This window comes from Salvia splendens, chromosome 6 (assembly GCF_004379255.2).
Source record: "Salvia splendens isolate huo1 chromosome 6, SspV2, whole genome shotgun sequence".
NCBI classification, from domain to species: Eukaryota; Viridiplantae; Streptophyta; class Magnoliopsida; order Lamiales; family Lamiaceae; genus Salvia; species Salvia splendens.
In genome coordinates, this window is record NC_056037.1 from 34,532,785 (window position 1) to 34,544,826 (window position 12,042).

Sequence of the window (12,042 nt, forward strand, 5' to 3'; positions counted from 1 at the left end):
GCTAAACCAACTTTTCAAGAAAAAAATGGGCATTAGATAGCACATGGTAGAAGCTCATCCCTAATTCCAAAAAGATGAACCCCTCAAGACAATGTTACATCACGCAAAACTATTAACATTGGGCAAGCCAAGTCCGGCCTCTGTTGCCTTCACCTCTGTTGATGGTCTGCGTTTCAGCAAAGGCGGTCTTGTCATCGACTATAAGCTCCTTTTCCGTCTGTTGTGTAACCTCATTCACAACAGCCTTCATGCCCTGAGGGCTGAGAAGGTCCACTGGCAGCCGAACTCCCTGGCTCGGCATGATCCAATGGATTGGTTTGCCATATTCTCAGAGTCCTGTCTTCAGATCCAGAGACGTAAGATTCTCCTCCAGGCTCGAACCAAACACAATGCACTGGACCATGGTGCCCCTTGTTGCATTTCTGATCGTATACGAATTTACCAATTTTATACTCTCTTCGTCCCAATTAAGTTAAGTCAAAACTTTTAGGCACCGAGATTAAGAAATTGTGTTGAAGAGAGAGTAAAGTAGTTAATGAATTAAAGTATCAGCGATTGATTTTTTTTTTGTTAAAAAAATTAACATCCCAAAAAGTAATATGACTTAATTTAGTTGGAACGGAGGGGTATTAAAATCTGTGTCGTTTCCAAAGTTTCTATATTTAGGAAATGGAAGGAGTAAATTTCTTTTAATCTATTTTTAGTAATTTTTCTTATTCAAATAGGTAACAAAATAATTATTTGGAGTATATTTTTTCAAACAAACAACAAAGTAATTTAAAACGAGCTATTAATGTAATTGACCTGAACATTTGGGGCTGAAAATGCATATCATGAAACCCTGGGGAGTTCCTGAATTAATCGATACAAATGTCCTAGTATATAATAAATTAACAAAAAATTTGAGGCGGTGTCGACTGTGAGAGACTCCAAATTCAAGGATTGTGGTACCCTTTTTAGCTTGGCAAAGACGAAAACCCAATTATTCTCCGATCTGCTCACACATCGAACGACGACCTATCAATGGCGACGGCGGCGATAATCGCTCGGCAGGCCGATGAGGCGAAGCGCCAACACCAACAGGGCGCTGCGTCCGGCGGCGGTGAAGGGCTCCGGCAGTATTATCAGCAGACTATACAGGATTTGCAGCTGTTGTCCCGTCAGAAACATCACGATCTCCAGCGTCTCGAAGCTCAGCGCAATGACCTTAATGCTCGAGGTTTTGTTCAATTCGCTTATGGATTTAAATGATATGTGTAATTTTGATTGTTGCTTTTCTGAAAACCCTAGGGTGTGGTGTAGTAGTTTCGCTTTCATTATCCTCTACGGAGCTCTCAAAATGTGAAATTAATTGCTCCTGTAAAAATATTTTAGCTATTTGCAGCTTAGTATTCTGTTTATTCTCGCCTTATCAATTTAGTATTTATGTTGGGGTTTTGTTATGAGAGGGTGATAATTTGAAGGAATTTTAGTCCGTTGATTGGCTTATTTAATCTGTATGGGGTTTTTATCATATAGTTGTAGGAACCTTTCTTCTAAAAAACAGTACAGCGGGATTTTAAAGTATGTTAAATGCCTGCTTATGTTCCTCAAATGAGAAGAAAGTAATTTAAGACATAAATTCAAGGTCCATGTTTCTAAAAGCATTGTCGTGTTATGTAATTTCTGTGTTTATGTTTTTCCACACTCAAGTTTTCTATTAACGTTCATTATGAGGAAGCTTTTATGTTCATCCAGATACCATTATTGTGTTTCCAAAGTGCTATGAGTAGAAATTAGGTCATAATCATTTGAGTAAAAGACATGCTTGGCATCTTTATATTAAACTACTTACTTTTTTAATGGCAGTGAGATCATTAAAGGAAGAGTTACAGCTTCTTCAGGAGCCTGGTTCATATGTGGGTGAAGTTGTCAAAGTTATGGGAAAATCAAAGGTCCTCGTTAAGGTTAGTATTTAACTGTCAACTAGATTTCTTAGTTTTTTTGTGGGTGACAATATAAAATCTTTTAATATAATTGTTCCTCCTTCACTCAGAGTCATATAGTATATATATAAGAAAAAGAAGAGAGGAAAGAAATTATGGACTTGGTCTAGTGTGCCTTTTGCCTCATGCTTCCATTAGACACTAGAAAGATGAGTTGCTATATAATTCTTTCTAATGAATAGAACATCCTCGTGCCTATGAATGCTTCTTCCATTCCATTAATGTAGCTGCTCTTAGTAATGGGTTTAGGCAACCTCTAATATGGAAGCGACATTTAATGTGTTTCTTGTGTTCCTTGATACTGCTACAGAAAAATTAACGCACTGAATTAGGCCCGTGAATATCATACATTTGAATATGCAAGCATGCAACCTAGAACTAGTGGTTGGAAAAATAATTCTTCCAAGGTGTTATTTCTTTTAGTATTTACCTTAGGTATTTGGGAGGTCTGAGTTTGAGAGTGCAACAATTGATTCACCAAGAAATAAGTTATATTCAAATTCAACCTCCTTGACTGAAAAGATAGGGGAAATGAAGTTATATTACACTAAGAGGGAGATAAAGAATGTGCGCTATGTTCTGTCTCAACCTAATATATTTGCTGTCGCTTTGTAACATTAATTCTCAATTAGTGTTTATGTTGCTGTCTTTGCTTAGGTTCATCCTGAGGGCAAGTATGTAGTTGACATTGACAAGAGCATCGATATCACTAAGATTACACCCTCAACAAGGGTTGCTCTACGTAATGATAGCTATGTGCTCCACTTGGTCCTGCCTAGTAAAGTTGATCCATTGGTGAATCTCATGAAAGTTGAAAAAGTTCCAGACTCCACTTATGACATGATTGGTGGTCTTGACCAGCAAATTAAAGAGATAAAAGAGGTACTTATGCTGTGTTTATCTTGTTTACTGTGCATTTGGAATGATTTTCACTGCTTCCATTGTGTGGGCCTCATTCTATGGTTTCACTTTACTACAGTTTGAGATGGTAAATACTAGAGAACTATCTGTTTCCATATCCTTCTTTCTTGTGTTATAGGTGATTGAGCTTCCAATCAAGCATCCGGAATTGTTTGAGAGTCTAGGAATAGCCCAACCAAAGGTAACTGCCGACACTTCGTACTATTGTTACTTGACATCCTGTGTTTTCTAACATTTACATTTTTGGACTTCTGAAGGGAGTGTTGCTATATGGTCCTCCTGGAACGGGTAAGACACTTCTCGCTAGGGCAGTGGCTCACCATACTGACTGCACTTTCATCCGAGTTTCGGGCTCTGAGCTAGTTCAGAAGTACATTGGAGAAGGCTCTAGGATGGTTAGAGAACTCTTTGTCATGGCCAGGTTAGTATCTTTCAGCATCAAGTCATCAACCATCTCGACATAGTTAACGAAAATGTGTTTCCTATGATGCATTCCTGATCATGTTTTTTTGACAGAGAGCATGCTCCATCCATCATCTTCATGGATGAAATTGATAGCATTGGATCTGCTCGTATGGAATCTGGAAGTGGAAATGGGGATAGTGAGGTTCAGCGAACTATGCTGGAGCTTCTTAATCAACTTGATGGCTTTGAAGCCTCTAACAAGATAAAAGTATGCCTTACTGCCTGCTGATCTTGTACTTTCCTTTTTATTCTGTTAAAGATTCATGATAGATGAGTTTAATGACAATTTTGTGTCATTTTCTATGCTCTATACAGGTATTGATGGCTACCAACAGAATTGACATTTTGGACCAAGCTCTTCTTAGGCCAGGAAGAATTGATAGGAAGATTGAGTTCCCAAATCCCAATGAAGAGGTTAGTGGTACTTGTTCTACTCATACATTATCTATATAGTGGACTTGATGCTATAAAACTTTTGAATTCTAATTGTTTCCTGACATTTTCATATGTAAGTCTAAATTGATTATTTCATTTCATTTTGACTTTGAAATACTAATCTGTGGAAACTTCTCCAGTCTCGGTGGGATATCTTGAAGATTCATTCAAGGAAAATGAATTTAATGCGAGGGATTGATCTAAAGAAGATTGCTGAGAAGATGAATGGAGCATCTGGTGCAGAACTCAAGGTATGCCTGGTGCTTGCTTGCATGAAAGCTTTACCTCTTTAAATTAATGAATTAAATATGTTGAAATATGATGTAACAGCTTGAGTTATAGTTACTGCCTAATTTGAGACTTAATGAAATATGTTGAAACATGATATTTTTATCAGAAGCACAGATTCCTAGCAGAACTCGCCTCTTTTCCTTGCATCTTTCCGAACCAAAGTTAATAAAGCTGTTTCTCTAATAAACTGTGGAACTTGTGGTATACTTTGGCAGGCTGTTTGCACTGAAGCCGGAATGTTTGCTCTGAGAGAGAGAAGGGTTCATGTCACTCAGGAGGACTTTGAGATGGCAGTTGCCAAGGTCATGAAGAAGGAAACCGAGAAAAACATGTCGCTGAGGAAGCTCTGGAAGTAAATGAATGACAGAATGGCATTACGGCTGTCTTGGCCACGAGGGTCCTTGGACAACTTACCAAATTTATAATCAACCAGGCAGACTCAGTTCGATTTGATTACTCATAGTTCATACGTTTTGATGTATTTGCACCACTTGTCATAATTCAGCTTTTGTGCAATCCTTTATGCTTGTTGCTCTTGATTGGTACGGACTATGGATCTTGCTGAATACAGGGCGGAGATGATGTTTCGTATGCAGAGAAATTATATTTCAATCGCAAAATGCTTGAGAGTAGAGGACTAAAAAGTCATTCTTAGATGATGCAACAAATCTTTTTATTCTGTTATATTCCAATCGCAAAATGCTCGGGATATAAATATATTACTACAATTTACAATCAAGCATTAAATATGAGATATAAGGGCAACATACTATAATTAAGTCATATATTCGTGATTAGTTCTGTTCTATTTAAAACAGATATTTTGTGAGGTCCGTAACTTACAGCCAAGTAGTTCCTTCTATATAAATGTGATCTACGTATCGTACAAAATTATTTAATTTTTATATTTATAGAGTTGTAATTCCTCCTCCTTATGGAACTAAAAATTCTCTGTATAATTAATACTCAGTTCATCTATGTGAAAAGGTGTCTCATTTTTTTTATTTTAGTCCGTATGCGAATAGGCATCCCGTTCATTTTTGCCATTCATTTATAGGAATGACTTGCACACCACACCAAGTAAATATCTTGGGTCTCATTACTCTCTTTGCAGATATTCTAATTGTTTGGTACATATATTTTGCAATTTGCATTGACTATCATGTTGGACTTGTTCAGATATACACTCCAACACGCTTCACCATAGGAGTATATATACTTTAAATTGGACACAAGTTTTAATACTCACTCCATCCCACTTAAGATATCGTTAAGAGAAAAAGATAGATGAATAGTTTAATAAGAAGAGAAGAATTTATTTCTAAATTTAGAAAGTGTATATCTTGAGTGCTAAGAAAGAGATAAAATAAAAAAAGCAATTAAAGTATTATTAGTGGAGAATAGATCCGCCTTAATAGGGAGAAATATTTTTCCAAAATATGGAACGTATTGAAAAGGAAAAAATACATATTATTATGGAACTGGGCAATTAGTTTCTACCACATATATATTGTATAGTTGAGGATCAACACCCAAAAAAATCTTATTATGGGTAAAATATGACATGATTTGATGATTATAAACGTAGATGGTAGGTCGTACAATTTTGAGTACATTTATTTGAATATAACTTTTAACATTTTTATGTAATCCCAAATATCTCAAGATCTATGCCATAAATCCTAATATAATGTGGTGCTGAGTAGTGGGGATCTATTAATTTTTGGTACAATTCTTTCAATACACAATTGTAGGAGTATAATTCTATGAAAACTCTTTTAATAATTTTAATACAACACAATACTAATGCTTAAATTGTATAGGGACAATATGCCCCTATAGAAAATAAAAAATAAAAAATAATTTTTTAACATAACCAATTTTTATAGACACACTATAATAAGGGGGTTAAGGAAGGAGAAGTCCTCATCTGAAAGGGTTGTCAAAATAGATATCCGATATCCAAAATCTAAAAAATCGGGTAATTGGACACACAATACTAGACTTTCGGGTATCAAGTACGGGTATTGGGTTTTTAGGATTTTTGAGTATTTGGTTGCCCGATACCCGATCAGGTATTACCCGGTTTCCTGAATTTTTTTCAAGGCCGTCGATATCCAGGGCTATTAGAATTCCGTCCATGGCTGCTAGGGTTTTTGATGAATATATAGTGACATTAAATGACATTCAATGATAGTATTAAATGACATTTATTACATGTAGTATATATCCTCAAATAAATTTAGTACTCCTTAAATATAAATATATCCAGTTGCATAATCATAACATAGCATAATATAATTATTAAACAGACAAAAAGCATTATCCAAATCGTCGTTCACCTCCCTCAAACTCTGTAAAGCTTGCTAAGCGGCCATTGCCATTTTTGTGAAACATATGTTCAGATTATTTAAGAAGCAAGCATTCCTGATTCAGAAACTATTTTGGTTTAAGATGATGATTGATAGGGTTTATACTTTTGGCTTCCTTTGTTTTTCTCCTTCTCCTTCCATATGGCGACCTTGCTGAATTTTCGTCTCAAAATGTTAACCCAGTCTTCCCCGTTCTCTTCATCCCTGAAAGGATTTGATTCCTCACAAAAAAACCTAAATCTCAACATATATTGTTGTAATAAATTCTGTGGCAAAACTTACTTGCAATCTCCCAAGAAGATTACGGAGCATTGGTTCGAAGAACACATGTTTGATTGCCTAGTGAATGATTGTCGTAAGAAGAAAAACAAGGAGCGATGCAAATATACATGTAAGTTTTGCAGAAATTGCAGTCGATGGGATGTTGTTGGGTGCATGACTTTTGATCCTTGCCCAGTGGAATTCGGGATTTCCAAAGATGATTTCGATGAGGTTCTGAAGAGGTTGCACGCGCCAAGGATAAGGACGAGTACTACAAGATGGCGGAAAAACAGGGAACGCGCCGGAACTATAAGGATCCATAAGGAATATCTTAAAGATGTGAATGATAAGACGAAGTTGAAAAAATATTCTCCGCAATGGAGGAGGAGGGAGAAAGAGGAAGAAGAAGGGAACATGGGGGAAGAGGAGGATAAGTAGATTGTAAAAAGGTTTAGTTTGACACTTTGTTTTTGTATTTTGTAAAGTGCCACTCAAAACCCAATCATATTTCTTTGTTTATTAATCTATTAATATTTCATATTTCCTTGTTTATTAATATATTGATGCTTCATGTTTGTTAAACCCGATTGGCTATCATATCAATGAAAGTTGCATAACTTGACCCATTGGTTACAACCAGTAAAAGTTATGGAAAAATATATAACAAAAAAGTAAAAATATATGACAAAAAATAAACATAATTTGGTATACTAGATTTTCGGGTATCAAGTACGGGTATTGGATTTTTAGGATTTTTGAGTATTTGGTTGCCCGATACCCGATCAGTTATTACCCGGTTTTCTGAATTTTTTTCAAGGCGGTCGATATCCGGGGCGATTGGAATTACGGCCATGGCTACTAAGGTTTTTGATGAATATATAGTGACATTAATGACATTCAATGATAGTATTAAATGACATTTATTACATGTAGTATATATCCTCAAATAAATTTAGTACTCCTTAAATATAAATATATCCAGCAACATAATCATAATATAACATAATATAATTATTAAACAGACAAAAAACATTATCCAAATCGTCATTGCCTTTGGAGAGCAGATCAGCAGGGACTGGTAAGCTTAACTGTCTTTACTTTTTTGTTTGAGAATTACTATTGTTTTCTCTTATCATCTCAGATGGGAGCTTGAGCACTGTGGAAACTCTTGCATCGACTGCTATCTGTGAAAGTGTGTCCGTGCAAACTACTGATTTGATCGAGTGTTGGAGCCGAGCTGCAGCTCAAAGAAGAGATCAAGAAATGAAGCTCGGTTTTGAGCTAGCTCGGCTAGAAAGGAGTTCGGCTAGAAAGGAGTTCGGCTAGAAAGGAGTTCGGTGAAAGGAGTTCGGTAAGCTCGGCTTACCGAGCTGGAACTAGCCTGGAACTAGCCGAGAAGAAGAAGGCAGAAGAAGGAAGCTCGGCTTTGAGCTGGAACTAGCCGAGAAGGAAGAGTTCGGTTTTGAGCCGAGTAGCGGTTATAACTAACTTTGGGAAATAGAGTTAGTTGGATTTTATTTCTTGATTGCATCTTGTATAAATAGCTCGATAGAGCTCAGTAGTGAAGTAGCAGAATTACACCATATACACACACACCTAGAGAGATTAATTCTCAAGATAGCGAGCGGTTGTGAACGGTAGAGTGTGAGTGTGAGTTCGTTGTAATTGTAAAGAGTTCATCAATAAGATTCCGGTCATCTTCTCCGTGGACGTAGGTGGTTTATCACCGAACCACGTTATATCGTTTGCGTGCTTTATTTTCTCGATTACGTGTGTGAGATCAGCGGCAACGCAACCCAACAGGTGGCGCCGTCTGTGGGAATTTCCCAAAGGAGTTCTTGATTGCTTTCTGGGATAGTTAGGGTCCAAGAATTCCGGTACTTGAGCTGATCTTGGCGATTGCCCACCGTCTGTTTGAGAAATGTCTACAGCTAAGTTTGAGGTGGAGAAGTTCACCGGGAAAAATGACTTTGGGCTGTGGAGGTTGAAGATAAAGGCCATCTTGATGCAGCAGGGCCTATGGAATATCTTGAAGAATGAAGTCGATGCCGAGAAAGAAGCGGAGGTCGATGAAAAAGAGAAAGGAAAGCTTCAGGATATGCAGTATAGAGCTTACAGCACGCTAATCTTGAATTTGTCAGATAGGGTTCTGAGGGAAGTCTCCAAAGAGGAGACAGCTGCGGGAGTATGGACAAAACTTGAGTCATTGTACATGACCAAGTCCATTACAAATCGTTTACACCTGAAGCAGAAGCTCCTTGCATTCAGATTCTCAGATGCGAGAGGAATTACAGAGCAACTTGAAGAATTTGGTAAGTGTGTAGATGATTTGGAAAATATCGATGAAATGATCAAGGATGAAGATAAAGCCTTGATGCTGCTGAATTCGCTTCCTAAGAGTTTTGAACACTTCAAGGATGCGGTGTTACTTGGAAGAGAGTCCAAGGTTACATATGAAGAAATTCATTCTGCTCTGAAAATGAAGGAATCGCATAAGAATGATTATTCCACTTCTACTAGACAAAATGATCCAGTGGCTGAGAGTCTTTTCTTGAAGAAGGGTCAGAACAAGAAAGTTTTCAACAAGAAGAAACAAAACAAAGATAAGGCTGAGGGAGAGAGGGAGACTAGAAGCTGCTACTATTGCAGAAAGCCGGGTCACTTGAAGAAGGCATGTTTTGCTTGGAAAAGGAAGCAAGAACAAGCGATCAATGCAGGTTCAAATACTGCAGATCTTGCTCAGGAAGTGGAGGCCAATGAGGCCTTGAATATACTCTCAGGGGCAAGAATTGAAGAATGTTGGATCATGGACTCGGGTTGCTCCTTTCATATATGCTCCCACAGATCCTGGTTTCAAAAGTTGACAGCACACACAGGATCAGTAATGTTGGGGAATGATCAGACATGTGATGTTAGAGGGATTGGAGAAATCAAGCTGAAGGTGAGTGATGGTAGTGTAAAAACTCTCACAGAAGTGAGGTTCATACCTCAGATCAAGAGAAACTTGATTTCTTTAGGGCTGCTGGAGTCCAAGGGCTACAGGTTTGAGTCCAGTAACGGAGTACTCAGGGTGACAAAGGGTCCCAGAATAGTCATGGAGGCCAAAAGAAAGAATAGCCTGTATTACTTGGTGGGTGAAACCGTGATCAATGCAGCAAATGTTACTCAGTCAGAGAGCCTGGATCTGTGGCATGCTAGACTTGGGCATGTGGGGGAAAAAGGCATCAAGGAGCTTGCTAGGCTGGGTGTAATGAGGCTGGGGACATCAGAGAGGCTCAACAAATGTGAGTCTTGTATTCTTGGAAAGGCAAAAAGGCTACCATTCTCTGGTGGAAAGCACACTACAACAGCTCCCTTTGTATATGCTCACAGTGACTTATGGGGGCCTTCTCCAGCAGAATCCATAGGTGGAGGTAAGTATTTCATATCTATTATAGATGACTATTCAAGAAAGGTATGGGTTTACATCCTCAAAGAGAAGTCTCAAGCATTTGAGAGGTTTAGAGAATGGCATACTAGATATGAAAATGAGAAAGGGTCAGTGCTGAAGTACTTAAGAACTGATAATGGGATGGAGTTCTTATCTACTGAGTTTGATAGCTTCTGTAAAATGAAAGGGATAAGAAGGCATAGGACCGTGCCAAGGAACCCTCAACAGAACGGGCTGGCAGAGAGGATGAACAGGACGTTGCTAGAAAGAGTGAGATGCATGTTGTTCTACTCTGGAATGCCAAAGAAATTTTGGGCAGAGGCTGTTTCTACTGCAGCTGATCTGATTAACAAATGCCCCTCTTCATCAATTTCTAATGAGACTCCTGATCAGAGATGGTATGGAACTTTGGGAGACTACTCAGGCTTGAAGATTTTTGGGTGTGCGGCTTATGCACATATCAAGCAGAATAAGTTGGAACCAAGAGCAAGAAAATATGTGATGTTGGGATACCAAGATGGAGTGAAGGGATATAGGTTATGGAATATGGATGAAGGGGGTCAGAATATCATTGTGAGTAGAGATGTAGTGTTCGATGAAGGAGAAATGCCATTCAAGAAAAGTAAAGCACCCCCTGGTGGTGACAGTAGCTCTAGCATTCAAGAGTTTGAGTTTGATGAGAAATGTGCTTGGTCTGATGCTGATGAGGATGTTGAAATCTCTGAACACCAAGAAGAAGGTGGAGCTTCCAGTTCTCAGTCAGATGAAAACACAAGAGGTGGAGATCCATCAAATCAAGGAAACAGAAGAAATCCAAGAAGGAATGCAGGCTTGCCCAGCAGGTTTTCAGATTATGATATGAGCTTCTTTGCTCTTTGTATAGCAGAGGTGCTCATGTTCTCAGAGCCTTCAACCTATGAAGAAGCCATAAAATGCAAAGAAAGTCAGAAGTGGATCAGAGCCATGGAAGAAGAAATAGAGTCCTTGTTGAGAAATGGGACTTGGATTCTGGTGAATGACCCAGGGACTCAGAAACTCATAAGTTGCAAGTGGCTATTTAAGAAGAAGGTTGAAGTTGGGGAAGTTGAAAGCATACGTTTTAAGGCAAGGTTGGTAGCTAGAGGATTCACACAAGTAGAAGGTATTGACTACACTGAGGTGTTCTCTCCAGTGGTAAAACACACCTCCATTCGGATCTTATTGGCCTTGACAGCTCATTTTGATTGGGAGCTGCATCAACTCGATGTAAAAACAGCTTTTTTACATGGGGATCTAGAGGAGACGATCTATATGATGCAGCCTAAGGGTTTTGAAAGGCCTGGAGAAGAAAAGAAGGTTTGCTTACTTAAGAAAAGCCTATACGGGCTCAAGCAGAGCAGTAGGCAGTGGAACAAGAAGTTCCATGAGCAAATGGAGCTGATGGAGTTTGAGAGATCCAGCTTTGATAGCTGTGTATATGTCAAGAGAAGTGGAGATTTGATAATAGTCTACCTGTTACTGTATGTAGATGATATTCTACTAGCTGGATCAAGCTTGAGTGAATTGCAGATTGTAAAAGATGAGCTTAAACAAAAGTTTGAGATGAAGGATCTTGGGGAGGCAAAACGAATCCTAGGCATGGACATTGTCAGAAATAGGAAGAAGAAGGAACTGAGGCTTGTGCAAGCTGAGTACATCAAGAAAGTGATAAGGAAATATCAGGTGACAAATGCAAAGGCAGTCTCTACTCCATTAGCAGGCCATTTTAAGTTGAGCAAAGAACAGGCGCCTAAAACCGATGAAATCAGAAGGGAAATGAGTGCGATACCATATGCGAATATAGTGGGAAGCATAATGTACTTGATGATATGTACAAGGCCGGATGTGGCTCATGCTATAAGCG

General features: G+C 38.4%; 1 protein-coding gene across 1 annotated transcript; it reads left to right on the forward strand.

Annotated features, from left to right (window-relative positions):
* Positions 1-901: 901 nt before the first annotated feature.
* On the forward strand, positions 902-4,717 carry LOC121806657 (26S proteasome regulatory subunit 8 homolog A). The gene is made up of 9 exons (XM_042206778.1): positions 902-1,219; positions 1,849-1,946; positions 2,643-2,867; positions 3,025-3,087; positions 3,164-3,327; positions 3,423-3,579; positions 3,687-3,785; positions 3,947-4,057; positions 4,313-4,717. Exons 1-9 carry the CDS (start codon positions 1,024-1,026, stop codon positions 4,451-4,453), a joined length of 1,254 nt encoding a protein of 417 aa, XP_042062712.1. The 5' UTR covers positions 902-1,023; the 3' UTR covers positions 4,454-4,717.
* The last annotated feature ends 7,325 nt before the right edge of the window (positions 4,718-12,042 follow it).

Coding starts and splice junctions, on each gene's coding strand:
- LOC121806657 (XM_042206778.1), top strand. CDS start 1,024: ATGGCGACGGCGGCGATAATCGCTCGGCAGGCCGATGAGGCGAAGCGC. Junction 3,328..3,422: donor GAACTCTTTGTCATGGCCAG/GTTAGTATCTTT, acceptor TTTTTTTGACAG/AGAGCATGCTCCATCCATCA. Junction 4,058..4,312: donor CATCTGGTGCAGAACTCAAG/GTATGCCTGGTG, acceptor ATACTTTGGCAG/GCTGTTTGCACTGAAGCCGG.